The 17,457-nt window shown below is 43.0% G+C and overlaps 2 protein-coding genes across 2 annotated transcripts; one reads left to right on the forward strand and one right to left on the reverse strand.

The window, feature by feature from the left end:
• Window positions 1–1,518: 1,518 nt before the first annotated feature.
• Window positions 1,519–13,088, forward strand: LOC133835565 (uncharacterized). The gene is made up of 5 exons (XM_062265557.1): window positions 1,519–1,894; window positions 3,963–4,147; window positions 6,822–7,885; window positions 8,655–9,090; window positions 9,944–13,088. The coding sequence occupies exons 2-5, from the start codon at window positions 4,045–4,047 to the stop codon at window positions 12,871–12,873; spliced, it is 4,533 nt and encodes a 1,510-aa protein (XP_062121541.1). The 5' UTR covers window positions 1,519–1,894; window positions 3,963–4,044; the 3' UTR covers window positions 12,874–13,088.
• Window positions 13,089–14,130: 1,042 nt separating this feature from the next.
• On the reverse strand, window positions 14,131–17,217 carry LOC133836865 (G-protein-signaling modulator 2). Its single transcript, XM_062267453.1, has 3 exons — window positions 16,354–17,217; window positions 15,716–16,297; window positions 14,131–15,654 (listed from the first exon to the last, which is right to left on the reverse strand). The coding sequence occupies exons 1-3, from the start codon at window positions 17,035–17,037 to the stop codon at window positions 14,902–14,904; spliced, it is 2,019 nt and encodes a 672-aa protein (XP_062123437.1). The 5' UTR covers window positions 17,038–17,217; the 3' UTR covers window positions 14,131–14,901.
• Between the last annotated feature and the right edge of the window lie 240 nt (window positions 17,218–17,457).

The raw sequence follows: 17,457 nt of genomic DNA on the forward strand, positions 1-17,457 counted from the left end.
AACAAAACAAAAAGACACTGAATCAAAAGGCACTTGTCAACTTTTAAATATATATAACTAGAGCGAGAGAACTTAATTCAAGCAAAAATACAACAACAACAACAAAGACACTTCAGATGTTGATCTATAATAATTCAGGTTAAAACACTAATTGTAAAGTTCTTCAAAGCCAACACACAAGACACTAACACAACGTTTTGAAATCGAATTTCAATTGTAATTAAAATACGTTTTTATTTCCTGCCCCCAACAAAAACACTTGTCAGCCGATTACACCCTGCCCCCTCTTCCTATAATATATATTTCACCGCAAAAAGAAACGTAAATCAAATAAATTAACGAACTCAAAAAGAAAGACTTCTTTCGTTGTCCCACAGTTTTAAAATTCTTAAACAAAAAAAAACCAACCACACAAATTAGATAAAAAGTCATTAATAAATATATATAAAAATACTGATATATATATATATATATATTTTAGTTTATTATAAACCACAATAAAAACGAGAAGAGAAAAAAACCACACAAACGGAATTATGCAATGCAAAGGGCTTTTATGTGAGGTATTCAAATTGATTTCTACGTGTTGATAACTCGTTAGCACCAGCTTGATATTGAGCCGACTCGCGTGGCGGCGTTGAACGAGCAACGCGACGCATCGCATCGCATCTTTAGCAGAACTTTCACTTTCACCTTCGGAAGACGTCAGACAAGTTGGAAGCCGGCAACTGATCAAACGAAGGCGTGGCGCTCATATGGCTCGCTCTAGAGACTGATGAAATAAAAAGCAAGAGACTCAAAGAAGGATTCATTTCATATAATTTAAATACTTTTATTGTTGAGCAAGCATTGTTGATTCTCCTCTCCTCCTTATGTAATCATGCATACAATGTTGCACTTTTATTAGCCTCTCTTTGTATCGTCTTCTTCTTTTGTACTACGCTGCGAGACGGAACTAAAAGCGGCTGCACTTAATTTAATGATGGCCTCGCTAACGGGAAACGTCGTTGTATTTTATTAATAAATTTAAAGAAGAAAGTCATGTGAGAAACCCCCAAGACGAAGCGGAAGCTGCAGCAACTTCGACAGACAACACAAAAAAATTGTTTTCGTCAAAAAAATGCCAACATAAATCAATGCCCTTGGCTGACGAACTGACTCAGCCGAGGTGCGATATGATGCGATGCGATGTACGGATACGATAATATATAGTACAGGCAAAGCGACGGTTTTACCCGCCAGCCAAAAGCTAATGCTACCGAAGGCTGTCACGCACTAGGTTAAGTGCCCCATAATAGCAGCTGGCATTAAACTGAACATTATGAATCAGCTGAGAACCGACACCAAAGTGTAGCTTACAATTTGGAGCATGAATGAAGCGAACAAGTTTCCCAAAAATCTTCAAAAACAGCTCCGTATTAAATAGTTTTGTTTGTGGTGCGAACATGTTCGATCGAACCTCCGAGTTCGAACACCACAACTACTACTACTACTAGCAACTGTGGTGCAGCGACTCGAGCTCAAATGAGCAGCGTTCGCCGTTGAAGTCGCACGCGAATTTTGAAATTGCTAGCCGCAAAATTGAAAGACGTTACGAGAGAGTTTTTTCGAGTTCGTTATTTGCTGTTTCGCCGTAGAAATTCAAAGTGAAAATCAAATTTAGCGTCGTGAGTGTTTGTGTGTGTGTGTAAGTGAAATTGTGAAAATTGCAAATTAAAACCCAGCGCATACCAACGAAAAATAAGAAAACAAAACCCAAACCTCTGTGCACTTGGATTAAAGCACACCAAAAAAACGAGAAAAAAAAAACTCCTATTGGATTTTCACTTTTTATGGGATTAGCTGCAGCCATAAACATATAACTCATCTGATCTAACTTCAGGTGATCGAACAGGTTTGTTGAGCAATCTCCACACTCTATAAATTGAGCTTGAAATTGAAATCGAAACTGGGAGTTTTTGTTTTAATTTTTTTATTTTAAATGCGTCCAAGTCGTAAACATGTCAAAAGCTGTGCAGCAAAATCTCAAATATCGCAGCAGTTCAATCAAACTCAAGGTAACCTTTTGGCATTTTAAGTGTTTAAGTTTTGCTCATTAAGCGTGGGTTGTTCAGCTGGTAAATGAGTTTTAAAAATGCTAATTAAAATTTAAAAAAAAAAGCAAAACATAAATTTCTCAGTCTAAACAAGTCATGCAGTAATGAGCTTATTACCCAATAAAAGCCCAAAAAAAAGAAATAATAGCAAAATGCTATCAACAAGTTGTTCAACGGTTTCGCAAAAGGTCTGAAGCCCACCACCGTTATCTAGACCAAGTCCGAGTTGAAAGAAACATTTCGCAAGCGACTGCACACGCAATAGCTTTGCAGTAACTGTAGCAGAAAAAACTGTGCAAAACAACACCGAAAAAACAGCCCAAAAAAAAAAGGAAAAAGAATTACTTAAAAAGCGCCGAAAATCCAGTTTGGTGCCACAGAAATTGGAGCAGCTTAAAAAAGTTTACAGCGAGTACTTTATATTTTTTTTGTGGTTGAAAGGAAAAATCTCATTCAAAAGTTCTTTATCGTCGCATTTTTTTTGTTATAGTCCCACGCATGCTAATGCGCATAAGTATCCATAACATGGCTAACATGTGACCTCATTTCACCAATCGTTAAACTTTACACTCTACTAACTGTCAAACGGTTGAAGCCAGGCCAAGCATAGCATGGGAGTTAATGTGACAGGGTCAAACCCTAAACTACAATACAGTTAAAGCATGGAGTTGCAAGCGCATTAGCCGCACTTCACTTGTCTTCATTTCAATGACAAAACAACAAAGAGGCAACCCAACCCAAGCCAAGCCAAGCCAGGTTTCTTTTACTGGTTGGTGAAATCTATGGAAATTCGCCAAGTTCAAGTTAATTTTTTTTTTGCACATTTTGGCTTTTTTTATTCCAACGGTACTGCGAACCTGCCGTGAAATGTTATTAGTGAAAATGTGTTGGTCCTCCTCCTCTGGCCACTGGCCTTGTTTAGAAGAAACACCTCGACCAAAAACTAAAAAAAAAAGATAAAAAATGCCGCTGGCACTTTTGTTGTTTTTTTTTTAATTTTTAGTTCCGTGTTGCTTGTTCAATAACCAAGAGAAAAAACGAGACGAGTCTGGCACATTTTTCGGACCACAACAAATTTTCACCCAAAAATAAAAAAGCAAACAAAAGACTGAGGCAACAAACTTCTGCAGTGATGGGGAGTTATTAGCCATGATCAGCTGGCTGTTGACCAATCAGCTGGCCATCATAATAATTAGAGAAAATCCACTTTGATTGAGCTGCGGCAGCTTTAATGACACAAAGCTGAGCTGCTCTGCGTTGTGGCGTCGTTTTCAATGGACCGGAAAACGTACGAAAAAGTGAATTTCAACAGTGATGGCAAAAAAAAAACAGTGTTGCACGCTGCGGCAATTGAAGTTGCGAGTAAGCAGCAGTTGTTGCCGTTGCCGTTGCTGTTGCTGTTGCTGCTGCTTGCCAAAGTGAAAGCGCAGATTAATCACTCGTCTTTGCGAGCAAACGAGAGCTGCTAAATGATATGTTTACAGTGGTTGACAAAAGTCATCAACGCTGTTCGTCTGTTCGTACACGCGGTTCATGACCCAGTCGTAACCTCAAGTAGCGCCTATTGCGCAACAGAAATACAGATTTATGATGTTGTATGTTTGTGGTTGCTTGAATTCTTTAGCCATTCCAAACAAAAACAAACAAAAGAAAAGGCAACAACAAATGTTTAAAAATGTAGACTAGTGAAAGTATTTGGTATGCATATTTGAATTTGAATTTGAATTTCTCATGCCCGGTTTCGGTCTCATAAGCTCAACTTGTATGTGTTTGTGTGTGACGTCAAACGTGACAAGGCAACGCACACACACACACCAACACACACACACACAGCTGTACTGACTCATTGTAAACTCTCTTTTGCAGCTGCTGCTTGTTGCAGCCACAAAACAGGAAATCTTTACATCGCTTATTTTTTTGGCAACATTTTGAATGCTTTTGCCTCAATATGGCCCAACACTGTGATCAACGTTGGCTCAAGCTCTTCACATGCAGCCTGCTGTTGCTGTCGCTGTTCGCGTTGCAAGCAACCGATGCCAAACGCACAACGGGTAAGTAATCAACAAAAAAAAAAATATATAGAGAGGTTGAAATTAACAAGAACAAGGCAAGACAGGACATCAAAATGTTCAGCATGTCAATGACTTCGTTTTCTTTTTTTTTTCGGGCAGTCAATGAACTTTTAGCTGGACTGTATGTGGAGCAAGTTAGAGACTCATTAAAAGGCAATTGCAATTGCGCAAAATGCACGAGCAGAGCAGAACGCAATTAGCGTGTGGCGCAAAATTCGTGTAGAACTCCGAGGCGCTAAAAATAGCACGGCATCATTAAAAAGCGCTTAGCCGCCACCAAAACACGAACTTGAGGAGAGTGTGCGGCCAAAAAAGCCGTTACCCAGAGACATGCAAAGAAACTTATTGCTAGCTAAAGCTAGAGCTCTTGGTAGCCGCTGGTCCCTACAGTGTGTCAGTCGGTCATGTGGGCTACCAACAACTACAACAACAACTACAACTACTTCATCAAAGTTGCCTCGGGGGTGGGGATGGGGGCGAGCCGTCTTTTGTTTTCGTTTTCGTTACGCTTCGGCTTGAGAGCAAAACGAAAGACTTAAGCGACAAACTTGATTGCGGTCTACGTCTAGAATCCGAGACAGCCGCGAGACACGCTTGCCCCCCTTCTCCAATCAATGGTCGAAGCTGTTCATTATTTTCATTTAATTGCTTTTTGTTTTCATTCACGAAACGAAAACTGAAAGCTGCTCACAACTCGCACGATCAACAACAATACGCATACATCAGGCTAATCAAATTACAGACGCAGACTGACAAAAAAAAAAAAATAATAATGATGAAAACTTTCATTTAATGCCACACACAGAAATACGGCGAAAAATTTCGGCAATTAAGCTGACAGTATCACTGTCAGCCGGATGTACAAACACACGTGTAGTCTTTAGTTTACTTTACTTTTTGAAGTATGTATGTCACTCGCACCATAAGCTGCTGAAAGGTTCAGTTGTTGGAGTGGCAAAGGCTTGAGCTTGGGAAAAATACCAAATGCGCAAGCTTGACAGTTAATCGAGAACGGAAATTATTGCGATTTATGTTTATTTTCGAACATTAAGAAGAGATTTTCGAGATAAGCTCTATAAAAATAGGTCAAAGCTTTGCAATTCCATTTATATTATTGATGAGTTTACTTATTAGCTGTTAAAAGTTTTACAGACAATTTGCTAAAAATAAATTCGATTTCTTCATTATCAATTTTTTTAAAAAATCTTTGTTGATTTTAATACAGTTTTCATGTCAATAGTTATGCAAATTAAAGTATATTTTTTATAGAGCAACTGAAATTAAATAATTATACAAAATTAGGTAAAACATTGTTTACAAAATTAGAATTTGGTTTACAAAATCCAACTCTTTTATTGGAATGAAAAATAACGAGGGGCATTATCGACCTTCAGGGGAAGTGATTAACATAAATATGTAATTTTTAACACGCGTCAATTGTTTGCTTTAATTAACCTTACAGTACTTTGATACAATTTTTTTCATTTATTATTGCTTATTATTTATAAATATATAATTTAGGTTCAAATTTGTATTGCTATTTAAAATTTGTTTGGTAAAAATTGCCAGAAAAACCAAAATCTGATTATATTAATAGTTGATGACTAATTTTAAGTATAAATAATTTATATATCTTGAAGGTCACATCAGCTGTAAATAAATCATGTGCTAGGTTTATAAATAGCTACGAAAATAGCCAGATATAACACTTAATTTGATAAATAGTTGGTGACTAATATAAATTATAAATAGCTTACATATCAAATCATTATAAGATTCGGTGCAACATTTTATGACTCTGTAACAAATTGTTAAGTTTGATAAATAAACACAATTAAATGTGTTGACCAACAAGTTGAGGAAGAAGTCGCTGCAATTCGTGTAGTTTCCCGCTGAGAGCAAAACCTATAGAGTTAATAATGTTAGGCAGCATTACGAAACGAATTGAATGCCTGAATAGTTTGAAGTGCATTCGATAGACAGGGCTTAAAAGCCAATTGGCAATTGCAGAGCAATTGCAGTGCATGGCAAATGCATTCATTACGTGTGTCCGCTGTTCAAATCAAGACAACAATGGCCAAAGCTCAGTGAGCGCGTCGGTGTTTTTTTTTCTTGTTTACGAAATGTGCCGAAATAACCAACGTTGCGTATAGGAGGATGTTCGAGAGGGAAGGGAGGGAGGTAGGATGATGCCTCAATTACATAAGCTGTAATAGACAATGACTGTGCCTTATGACCAGAGACCAAAGACAAGGGGCAGAATCCAAGACAAATGCCGTCAGAGAGCATCCAATGGCGTTGTGTTAATGGTTCAGTCCATTTGAGTAAATTGCGCATACGCCGCATTGGCCGAAAGCAGCGCGCGCGCATTTCGCATACAAAGACGAAGTTGAATGTTGGCCCTGAGAAAACAACTACAACAACAAACAACATTTGCTCGCAGCAGTTTTGTTGCCCGTTTTGTATGAATTTTTTAATTTCAATTTGTTGTTCCATTCATGCGACAATCGAACGCGTCACGTTCGCAAAAGTGAAACTGACGCTGGGTTTTTTTGGTTTTGGTTTTCTTCGTTGTGTAGTTGAATAACTTGAAAGTATGTCATACAACTCAATCTCTCTTTCTCTCCCTCTCTTTGTCTTTTTCTCTCCCCAGCCAATTTAACTGCCTGCCAGCATTTGAGACGCGCCGAATCCCGTCGTGCGAAGGCGTTGCAAGATTCATCGGTGCGTATTCCACGTTGCCGCAAAACAGGCGAGTTTGAGCGCATACAATGCACGAATGAGAAAGCTGGCGAGGATTGCTGGTGCATCGATGAATACGGCGTAGAGTTGCCTGGCTCCAGGAATGCCACACGCAGTGGAGTGCTATGTGAAGAGCCCAAACATTGTGCCGCCTCCGCTTGTCGCATGTTCTGCCCCTCGGGTTTTGCACGTGATGCACAAACTGGTTGCTCCGTGTGTCGCTGCAGAGATCCCTGCGATGGCCTCGACTGCCCGAACGGACAAACCTGTCAACTCCAAGAAGTACAATGCAAATCGGAACCTTGTCCACCGTTGCCCACCTGCAAGAAGGCGCGCTCACTGGCCAATTTCTGTCCAGCTGGTTTACCTTTGGCCATCGATGACAGCGTCAGACCTTTCTTGTGTGGCCAGGATGCGGGTAAGCCGCAGTGTCCGCCGCTGTATCAGTGCATGGTCGAGGCGGGCAACGACTATGGCGTCTGCTGTCCCAGCACGTTGACCTTCCAGAAGCCTGGGATCTGCCCGGCGCCGGAGCAGGCGCAATACACTCAACGCACGGGTTACATGTGCGGTGCTCCTTGCAGCCATGATCTGGAGTGTCGCAACATGGAGAAGTGTTGCTTCACCAAAGGCTGCCAGTTCAATTGCCAGCAGCCCAGCAATGTCACCGGTTGCCATCAGGCCAAAGCCTTGGCCGACATCTTGGCCATCAATGAGCGCGAGGGACGCGGCTATGTTCCCGATTGCAATGGTCCAGGGGGACAATACACACCCAGGCAATGCTCGAGGAATGGTTTGGTCTGCTGGTGTGTGGATCCTCGCACGGGACACAAGATCAAGGAGTCCATGGGAGCGGCGAACAATGTCAACTGCGATGGCTGGGAGAACATGATCAGTCGCTCGTATGCGCGCAGCTTCCAGATGGAACAGTGCGACACCAACATCTGTGCTGCAGTCTGTGAATATGGATTCAAGGTAAGTTGAGGAATCGTTTATAGTTAGTTAGATAAATAGAGAGCAAACTTACGTCCAAAGAACACGTATAAAATGCTTGTTTATATGAATTTTTGAGTCTTAAAAACAATATTCTTTAAGTTAGTTAGATTCCATCAACAAGATCGAATTTTTTGCCTTTAAATAAAGTTTTAAACATTTTCGAAAAGTCATTTGCCTTTGAGCACAATCTTAAAATATTAATCTTTAATTCTTTCCTGTGCTTTAAAGAAGAATTTTCGATTTCAAAGCAAGATTTTTTAACTGAAATTTACAGTTAAACTTTATCTGCCTAAAAGGGTTATATTTTAAAACAAGAATTATCAATATAATACAAATTGTTTAAGCTGCGAATACGTATTTAAACCTTTTCGATAAGACATTCTTGTCTTATCAGTTTTCAATCATAAAATAATCTTCTTAATTGTAGTAATAGATATATTACTACAATAACATTTTTTAATTTTGAATATTTTGAATATTTTATAATCTATCTCAAATAATCATTTTAAGAAGAGAATATTCTAGATCCATATTAGAACAGGAATTTTCAATTATCAAAACAAATCATTGTTCCTAGAAAGTTTCACAACAAACCAAAAATTGCATGCTACAAATAAAAACTTAATCTTTCTCAAAAATAAATTTTAAATTTGGTAAAAATTTTGTACCATAGTAGAGCTCTTTCTCCAATTATATACTTCTATAATAGTTACCTAAGACCTCTAATTAATTTTGAATTCCTTTCTAGAACGATCATAATGGCTGCCCGACCTGCGAGTGCTCGGAACCCTGCGAAGGCTTCAAGTGTTCCATTGGCTCGCACTGCGAGGTTGCCACCGATCCGCTCTGTGAATCCGGCTCCTCGTTGTGCTCCTCTTGGCCCGTCTGCAAACCCGATTTGGCCTACTCGAATCCCTGTGATGTTGGCACTCCGCTCTCGGACACTGTGAGTGGCGAAGTCATGTATTGCTTTGATGAGCGACAGGCGCGCAGCTTCCAGCCCACGGCCTTCTTTGAACCCGAGGTGGAATCGAAGCAGGGTCGCTCCATGAGCAATCGCATCATGTGTCCCGAGCAATACAAGTGCACCAAGCTGCATCGTGAAACAGAAAGCGTTTGCTGTCCACTGCCAGAGCAGTCAACAGCCGCCAGCGAGGATCAGCCGACGACGCATCAGCAGACAAGTAAGTAAAGACAGCCATCTGCTTGATAATCAACGATGTGAGGTACAATCTGTGATCTTAGCATGCAAGTAAAGCTACCAAGCAATAGGTTTTATCTACAAGCCTTTAAGGTACACATAGGTATCCTTAGTATCAAGAATAAAAGCGATTTGCTGTATTCATCTATCTGACAGACCGTTTGTAGTAGCATCAGGAAGGATATATAAAGTTACATTCTTATATGCGGTATTATATCCAGTTTCGTGTTTACGATAAACTAATATCAATTGAAAGTTTAAGAGAAAACATAAGATATCTTTCATCTTGTAGTCTCAACAATATTATCTGTTCGGTTGGCCATTTGTTGATAGCTCTGTTTATTAAATCAAGTATTAAAAAATAAAACCATATGGCTATGGCTGATTAATTGTCCGTGTGTTCTACATCTTATATCATTATGATTCTTAAAGTAAGTGCGCGTAATTTAAGTCACAATAGTTCTTCCTCCGCATTTAATTAGTCTTGGGATCTTGTAATGTTCTCCTTCTGGGTATGAATTATGTATATTGAAATGAAATAACAAGGCCTAAATTGTGTTCACTATAGTTTCGAATGGTAGCATTTAAAGTAATTAACACATTTTGAACCGATCCTGAGAATTTCATAGCGAATGAACAAATAACTGTCTAGTTATTTAAAGGATAACTTTGTAGTTCGATTGTAAGGAGCAGCTGCAGCTGTTCAGTAGTATTTTCTCATGCTTTCTTAGCGATAAATAGAACTGATTTTATATCTAATTTACTATCGTTGTATACAACTCAAAATCAAGCAGCTTTTATTCCCACTTCTTACTCATCAATTCCCATCATTGCAGTGTGCGAATATCTTCGCGATTTCTCGGAGCGCATGGAAGGCACCGAGGCCGGAATGCAGCTGGCGATGCCAGCACCCCGCTGCACCCCCGAAGGCGACTACGCGAGTCGCCAGTGCGAGCTCCGCAAGATTAGCGTAACCCGAGCCGAGCAGCGCAAGATCCTCGAGGAGAATACGATTCGTCGCATGCGCATGTTGCTCCAAAATGCGCCCAAACGCACTCGCCGCAATGCGGAACGCCTGAAACTCTATCGCGTGGATGATGCCACACTCAAGGTGCAACTTGCCACGGCGCCAGCGCCAGTTGCAGCCATGGCACGCAGTGCCAAAGTCATAGATATAGGCAACGATCGTCAGCAGTTGTTTGAGACGGACTTCAAGAAGGTCGCCCCGGCGCCAAAGAAACACACAGCTGACTCTGAACTCGTGGAGCAGGAGGTGGAACAATGTTGGTGTGTGGACAGCTTTGGCACCGAGATTCCGCAGTCGAGGGGTTACAATGTGAGTGACGACAGTTGCCAGCAGCTGCGAGAGGATTTGTCCTGCCTCGATCTCACCTGTCGCATGGGCTGTGAATACGGATTTGCTTTGGATGCCCAGACTCGTTGTCCCGCCTGTCAGTGTCGCGATCCCTGCGATGGCGTCAGCTGTGGGGAAGGCAAGGAATGTCGCATTGTTGACGTGAGCTGTGAAGGTGAATACTGTCCTCCAGTGCCCGCTTGCCTGCCCCGCAAGCCAGGACAATGTCCCTACCTGGTGCCACCTGGACTCAGCGTGGATAACCTCGATGCGAATGTTTGTGGCTACGAGTGTCGCACAGATGCGCATTGCGAAGGCACACGACGCTGCTGCTCCAATGGCTGTGGCACGCAGTGTGTGGAACCGCAGCTGAAGACGGCTTGCCAGCATCTGCAGTCCATACAGCTGCATCAGAGCTCGGAGCTGGGCATTCCGGCACGTCTGATGAGCGTGGCACAATGCGAGCAGGAAACCGGAAAGTGGAAGCAAGTGCAGTGTGCACCCGACGGGCATTGTTGGTGCGTCGATAGCCAGGGACAACAGCTGGCGGGCACAAAAGTGAAGTCACCTGCTGAACCCGTCTGTCAACTCAACTCCAGCTACGCTTGTCCCCCTTCGAAGTGCTCCCAGCAATGCGAAAGTGGCTATCAAATGGATGCGAATGGTTGTCAGACTTGCGCGTGTCGCAATTACTGCGAGGAACTCAACTGCGCCAGCGATGAGGAGTGTCAGCTGATACACGTGGAGTGCGTGGACAGTCCTTGCCCCAAGATGCCCATCTGTGTGCCGCGACGTGCTTCGGTCTGTGCCGAGGGCAATCCGCTGCAGCAAGGCGACCTCGATGTCAGCTGTGGGCCACATAATGAGCATGATGCATGCCCCACGACGCACAGCTGCCAGCTGAATCCGGTCACAAATCGCGGAGTCTGTTGCTCGAAGACACGCGACGTCTGCTTCGAATCGATGGACAATGTGTGCCTGGCCAGCTCGGAGTCAACACAGAATCTAACACGCTATCGCTTCAGTCCAAAGGCCAACAAGTGTGTCAGCGTGCAGTTGGATGCAAATTCTGCCGCCGCGTGTCAATCGAAGAATCTTTTCCACAACGAACTCGCCTGCAATTCCGTGTGTCCTTTGCTCACTCCCTGCGAACGCTTGAAGCTGAAGAACAGCTTGGCTGCCCAGCGCACTGGACACTCCTCCGTTTGGTTTCAGCCACGTTGTGATCCCATTACCGGTCACTGGAGTCCGGTGCAGTGTCTGGGCAAGCAGCCCGAATTGAACAGCACACCCAAATCACACACGGAGATTGTAAGTCGCGCTTTTGCCGGGAATGAAGAGACGCCAAGTCCTTATGGCGTTTGCTGGTGTGCGGATCGCAAGGGTGCACCTCTCAAAGGCACACTCACCCGGGATGTGGAGCCAGTTTGCAACAGTCGCCAGGCGCGTCAGCGCAAGCAATACGATCTGGGCGATCCGCTGATGGAGCAGCTCATCTCGCAGCTGACGCAGTTGAATGAGTTGTCCAACGACGACCTGGACTTGGATGAGGTGGAGGCACGTCTGCAGCCCACGGAACGTGTCATGGAGTTGGCCAACTCGCTGCTAGACTCTCAACTCTCAGTGGAAGCTTCGCCGCTGCAACCCATGCAGCTGAATACGACACGTTGTCGTGCGCTCGCCGAGACTGCGACATTCCCAGTGAGCTGCGATGAGTCGGGTTCCTTCTTGCCACAGCAGTGCAATGGGCACAGCTGTTGGTGCGTCGATGCCGCAGGCAATCAGCTGCAGTCCACGCACATCTTTGGACAGGGTGACAAGCACTGCGAACAAGTGCCCATCGAATCGGTGGCCATTGAGCTGCACATGAGCAACAGCAGCTCGAGCAGCGTGCGAAATGTCTACGATTCGATAAGGAGGGAACTTCAGCAACTCCTCGGCGATGTGGTGGAGAATCTGCGTGTGCAGGAGAACTTTGATGGCTCGGTGATTGTCCGCTTCGAGCTGCACAATGCGGCCAAGGTGGACATGGCCTTTGCCATTGAGTCAGCCATCACCAATGGTGGCTTCCAACTCGTCGCCGGACACTTTCAGCCGGATTTAACGCGTTCTCATTTCGTGCATCGTCCTGCGACGTTGCCGCTGGCTCAGGCAGCCACTGCACCGGATGAATCCGTGCAGCTGGCCATGTTTGTGATGGCCAGCTGTTCGGCCTTCCTCGTCAGCATCTTTGTGGTGTACGTGATGCTGAAGCGTGGCTGGCACAAAACGTTGCACAAGAACATCTACGATTATCCCAAGGCGACGCCGGTTGCTGTTGTTGGCGGTCAGGAGAAACCCGTCGACTACTCGCTGCCCATATTTGTGCTGGAGGATGCACAGCCGGAGAGCATGAAGCGTGTCAAGGCGTAGGAATTAGTCTTCTCCTTCTGCAGTTGTTAAGCGTTAAATTATATAAATGAATTTTGTAAATAATTTTGTTGGTTTCAGACACCGTTGCGAAGCGGCGATGGTGCAAGCCAAAGCACTTATCTGACAAGTATATAGAACTATATATAAAATTGTGTACTTTCTAGGCTTATAAGACGACTAATTTATGAATAAAGCTTTATAAACGAAATCAAAGTTGAAACTTTTTTGTCGACGCTTTTTTAACTACCTAAGAATAGGTTTATTCTATCTCAATTTGGAATTTGGGTTTCATTGAACTATTTTTTATAGCTAGTTTATTCTTTTTCCCATATCGAAATCAAGAACTGATATAAATCCCAGAAGAAAAATTTAGGCTTTAATACTTAATACTCAAAATCGCAACAAGATTCAAATATAAATCCAATAAGGAAAATTTAATTGCCGTCGACTCAGAAATTCGAAAGATATTCAATACAACAAAGTTTATATCTTTATGCGAAGCATTTTTAGCTGCCTATAAATGCAATTTTTAAATTTTAATGAAATACAAAGAAATACTTTTAATTTGGGATTAAATAAAACCCTAAAAAATTTCAACAGATCATTTTTTCCCAAAAAGAAAAATTTGAAACAAATAAAACTTGCATACATCATATGCAGTTCCGAAATCTGACAATTTTAAATTAAAACCTGCACCATATTTATCCTAAAACTTTCATAGCTCAAAAAAAGAAATATAAAATACATATTAATTATTCAATAAATAAATTCAAGTCCAGTATTCACGTCACAAAAGCAATTGAAATTTGTCAGCAAACAGTTTTGTTGGATTTTTAATATTTAATAATACAGTTCATACATTCATATCAATATGATCAGCATCTGATTTGGATCTGAACGTTGTTATCATTATCAATTATTATATAGTACATTCATTAATAACATTAATAAATTTTGGCTTATCGTTTCCAAGCAACATGCGAACTCAGTTGTCTTTCTCCAATACAAATCAATCAGGTGTATAATAATATAGTATATGTGTAGAGATATCTGTATTGTATCCATATCCGTTGCCGTGTATAGTTTGTATATGGTAGACTATATGCTAAAGCGGACGTCGAATCTCCATACAGACAACAACAACAACAAAAATACGTTGTAAAAATCGACTTTTTGTCCGCGAGAGACACAAAAAATATGTAGAAAAAACTTAAACTAAATCGAGAATGAAATGATTACAATAATAATAATAATATGTAAGTTCTTTAGTGTATTTCGGATTTATAAATATATATATATGTATAGGTATATGTATCAGTATGTATATGTATATAGAAAAATGCAATACTTGTAGTTACAATTGGAAAAATGTTTTGCGAAATGCAAATTGCTTATATGTACGTTTTCAATTTTTGGATGGATTGGAATATTGGGATATACATTATCGAGAGCGAGAGAGAGAGAGAGAGAGCGAGTGATCAAGAGAGATAAGTTGTGAACTAGCAAAGTATAATCGAATGTGAATTGTATAATCTATTGAGCTATTTTCATTGACTTAAACTAGTTACATAATTGTAGTAAATGTGCTCGGCATGCAATAAAACATTTAATATCTCTTCTTTTTTTACTTTTGTTTTGCAAAAATTCTCTCGGTGTTAAAAAGCGCAAATATCAACTTTTCTGTCTACGGTGAGTATATCTATGTATTTGTATTTGTATATGTATATGTTTTGTGTGTGTGCATGATGCATCAAAATGGAAGAGCTGATGCATCACCGAATAAACAAAAAAAAGATTAAGAAAATTAAAAGTGTATGAATCATTTTTGGTTACTTGTGTTTTTGTTAGTCGGTAGTCAAAACTAAAAGTTGAGCTTACAACAAATGCTTAGCCAGCCAAATTAGCCATCAATTGCCAGTTGGCCAAAAAAACTGGGCCAATAGGCCAGGCATGCAATAATGGCCAAAATGTACGTATCGTATAACAAACTGACTTCCAAAACATATGAAGAGCAGCCAAAATGGACGTTTACTTGGCAGCTGCTCCACCTCCACCGCCGCCTGTGGCATTGTTGTTGTTGCTGCTATTGTTGTTATTATTATTGTTGTTGTTGCGCGCATTTCGCTGCGCATTGCTAAAGCCGCCAAAAGGTATCGACGCCCGCTGATCCTCCATGCGTCCGCTCTGCACTTTCATAATCAGCGAAAAGAAATCCTCATCGGGCACCGTTGCACCTCGTCCCGACTCGCGACTTCTTGCGCCCGCCGCTGCCGCTCCACCGCCCGGTGCCTGCAACGGTGGCGCCTCCGCATCCATGGTGACATGTGCCCTGGGCAACTCGGAGCGTTGCTCCTCCAGTCGCGAGCCCTGGCAACGCATCAGCATGTCGAGGAAAGCATCGTCCGGCTGTTGTGTGGTTGTGGCACTGCGTGCCAGCGGTGCATGGCTAATGGCTGGCGGCATAGCCGACGATGGTGACTTCAGACCCGGCAGATTTGTGGGATCCACAAACAGAGAGTTCTGCTGCACCAGCGGCTTGCGTGTGGCGCCTGTGGCAACAGCTGCGCCGCCAGCTGTGTTGATTTTGATTGAGCAACGTTGATCGTCCATGCGCTTGGACTGGGAACGCGAGAGCATATCGAAGAAATCATCCTCTTTGGCTTTTGTGTGGGCAGCGTTGGCTGCCTTGGTTTTCTGCTCCTCCTGCGCCTGCAGACGCTTGCCATCGGGTGTGATCTTGATCAGATCCAGCTGCTCCATGCTCTGGCGACGCACGCGCACCTTTTGAAATGCAAAACAAATAAATAAAAGTGCAATTTGAAGAAGGTATTTGCGTGCTTACCATGCGTCCCTGCGAGTTCTCTGAACCATCCGACTGATGTCCACTGGCCGAGTGATCCGAAGCAGTCGAGCGTTCCTCCTCTGGCGTTGGCGTATGCTCCGCCTCTGGCATGCCCAGCAGCTTGCGCAAATCTGAGATATTTACACGTGCTGTGCTCTCGCCCACGGGATCATGCAGTTCCTTGGCCAGCTGCAAATGGGATTCGGCAAACTGCAGCGCCTTCTCATTGTTGCCCGTGGCGGCATGAGCATTACCCAGTGACCAGCAGGCGCGTGCTTCGCCAATGCGATCACCCAGCTCTTGGGCAATCGCCAAATGCCGATGATGGAACTCAATGGCCATGGCAAACTCATGCAGCAGCGTATAAGTGTTGCCCAAACTGTAGCACGACTGCGCTTCGACTTCACGTTCGCCCAACTCCAGGGCCAAGGCTAAGGTGCGCTTGTAATGCTCGGCAGCATCCTCGAATTGTCCGAGAAAGATGTGCGAGTTGCCCAGATTGCTATTGGCGCGACGCTCGGCAGCGCGATCACCAAACTCGCGTGCAATGCGCAAGCGTTCCTGATGATGCTCAATGGCAGCCTGCAAAGCGACACTATTACAACAACTGGTAGGGAGAGGCACGGGGTTTAACTCACCTGAAAGTCGCCCAGCAAGTAGTAAGTGTTGCCCAAATTACCACAGGCACGTCCCTGTGCACCGCGATCACCCAGATCGCGCATCAACTGCAGATTCTCTTGGTAAAACTCTACCGCCTTGACCAGCGCCTCCTTGACATCGTCGCCTGCCTTGTTGCGATTGCCCAAATGTTTTCCCTTGGCATGGTAAACATTGCCCAGATTGTACAACGCTCTGCCCTCCGACAGACGATCGCCCAGCTGGCGTGCAAGTGTGAGATGGCGTTCACAACAAATGGCCGCCTCATCGAAGCGTCCCATCACCTTGAGTGTGTTGCCCAGATTGCCAGACGATTTCGCTTCGCCCAACTTATCGTTCATGGTCTTGGCCAGTGTTAGATCGTGCTTATGATACTGCATGGCCTTGGCGTAATCACCGAGATAGAAGTATGCATTTCCTAGCTGCGAATAGATGGCTGACAAAGTGCGTAGATCATCGGTGCCCGCTTGAATCGCCGCCTGGAAGAAGGCAACGCCCGCCCGACAATCGCCCGCTTTACACAGACGTTCTCCTTCGAGTGCCAGTTCGAGGCACATACTGGAGCCGCCGCCATCGGAGGTGGGATGCGAATTGGAGCCGTCTTGACCCCCGCCTCCAATGCCCATGGTGGAGACATTTTCCGCGGATGCGGAGAGTGAAGACATGGCTTTCGTTATGTTGCTGATGTTTCTAAAAGAAAACTGAACGCTACCACCACACACACACACTTCGAGAGAGAGTTTCTAGCAGTCTAAATTACTTTAATTAAACACTTTTTTTGTACCGTTTTACTAATCAATTGGGTTTGTTAATTTCATTCTGATTCACTAGGCCAGTCGATTAATCGTTCATCGAATTATCGCTACAGGCGTTGCCATCAATATAATTTCGACATATTGCCACATCAGTAAATTTAAAAACATTGCTATACAAAAATTTATAATTAAATGAATAATTGGTTTCGCAAATGTACTAAAAAAATTAAATATTGTATTTATTTAAAGTTTAAATAACCGTATAACATACAGTCTGACGTATCGTGCAGCCAACGCTTGCTCGTTTTTCAACACTGTTGGTTGCGACTG

This window comes from Drosophila sulfurigaster, chromosome 2R (genome assembly GCF_023558435.1).
Source record: "Drosophila sulfurigaster albostrigata strain 15112-1811.04 chromosome 2R, ASM2355843v2, whole genome shotgun sequence".
NCBI lineage: Eukaryota > Metazoa > Arthropoda > Insecta > Diptera > Drosophilidae > Drosophila > Drosophila sulfurigaster.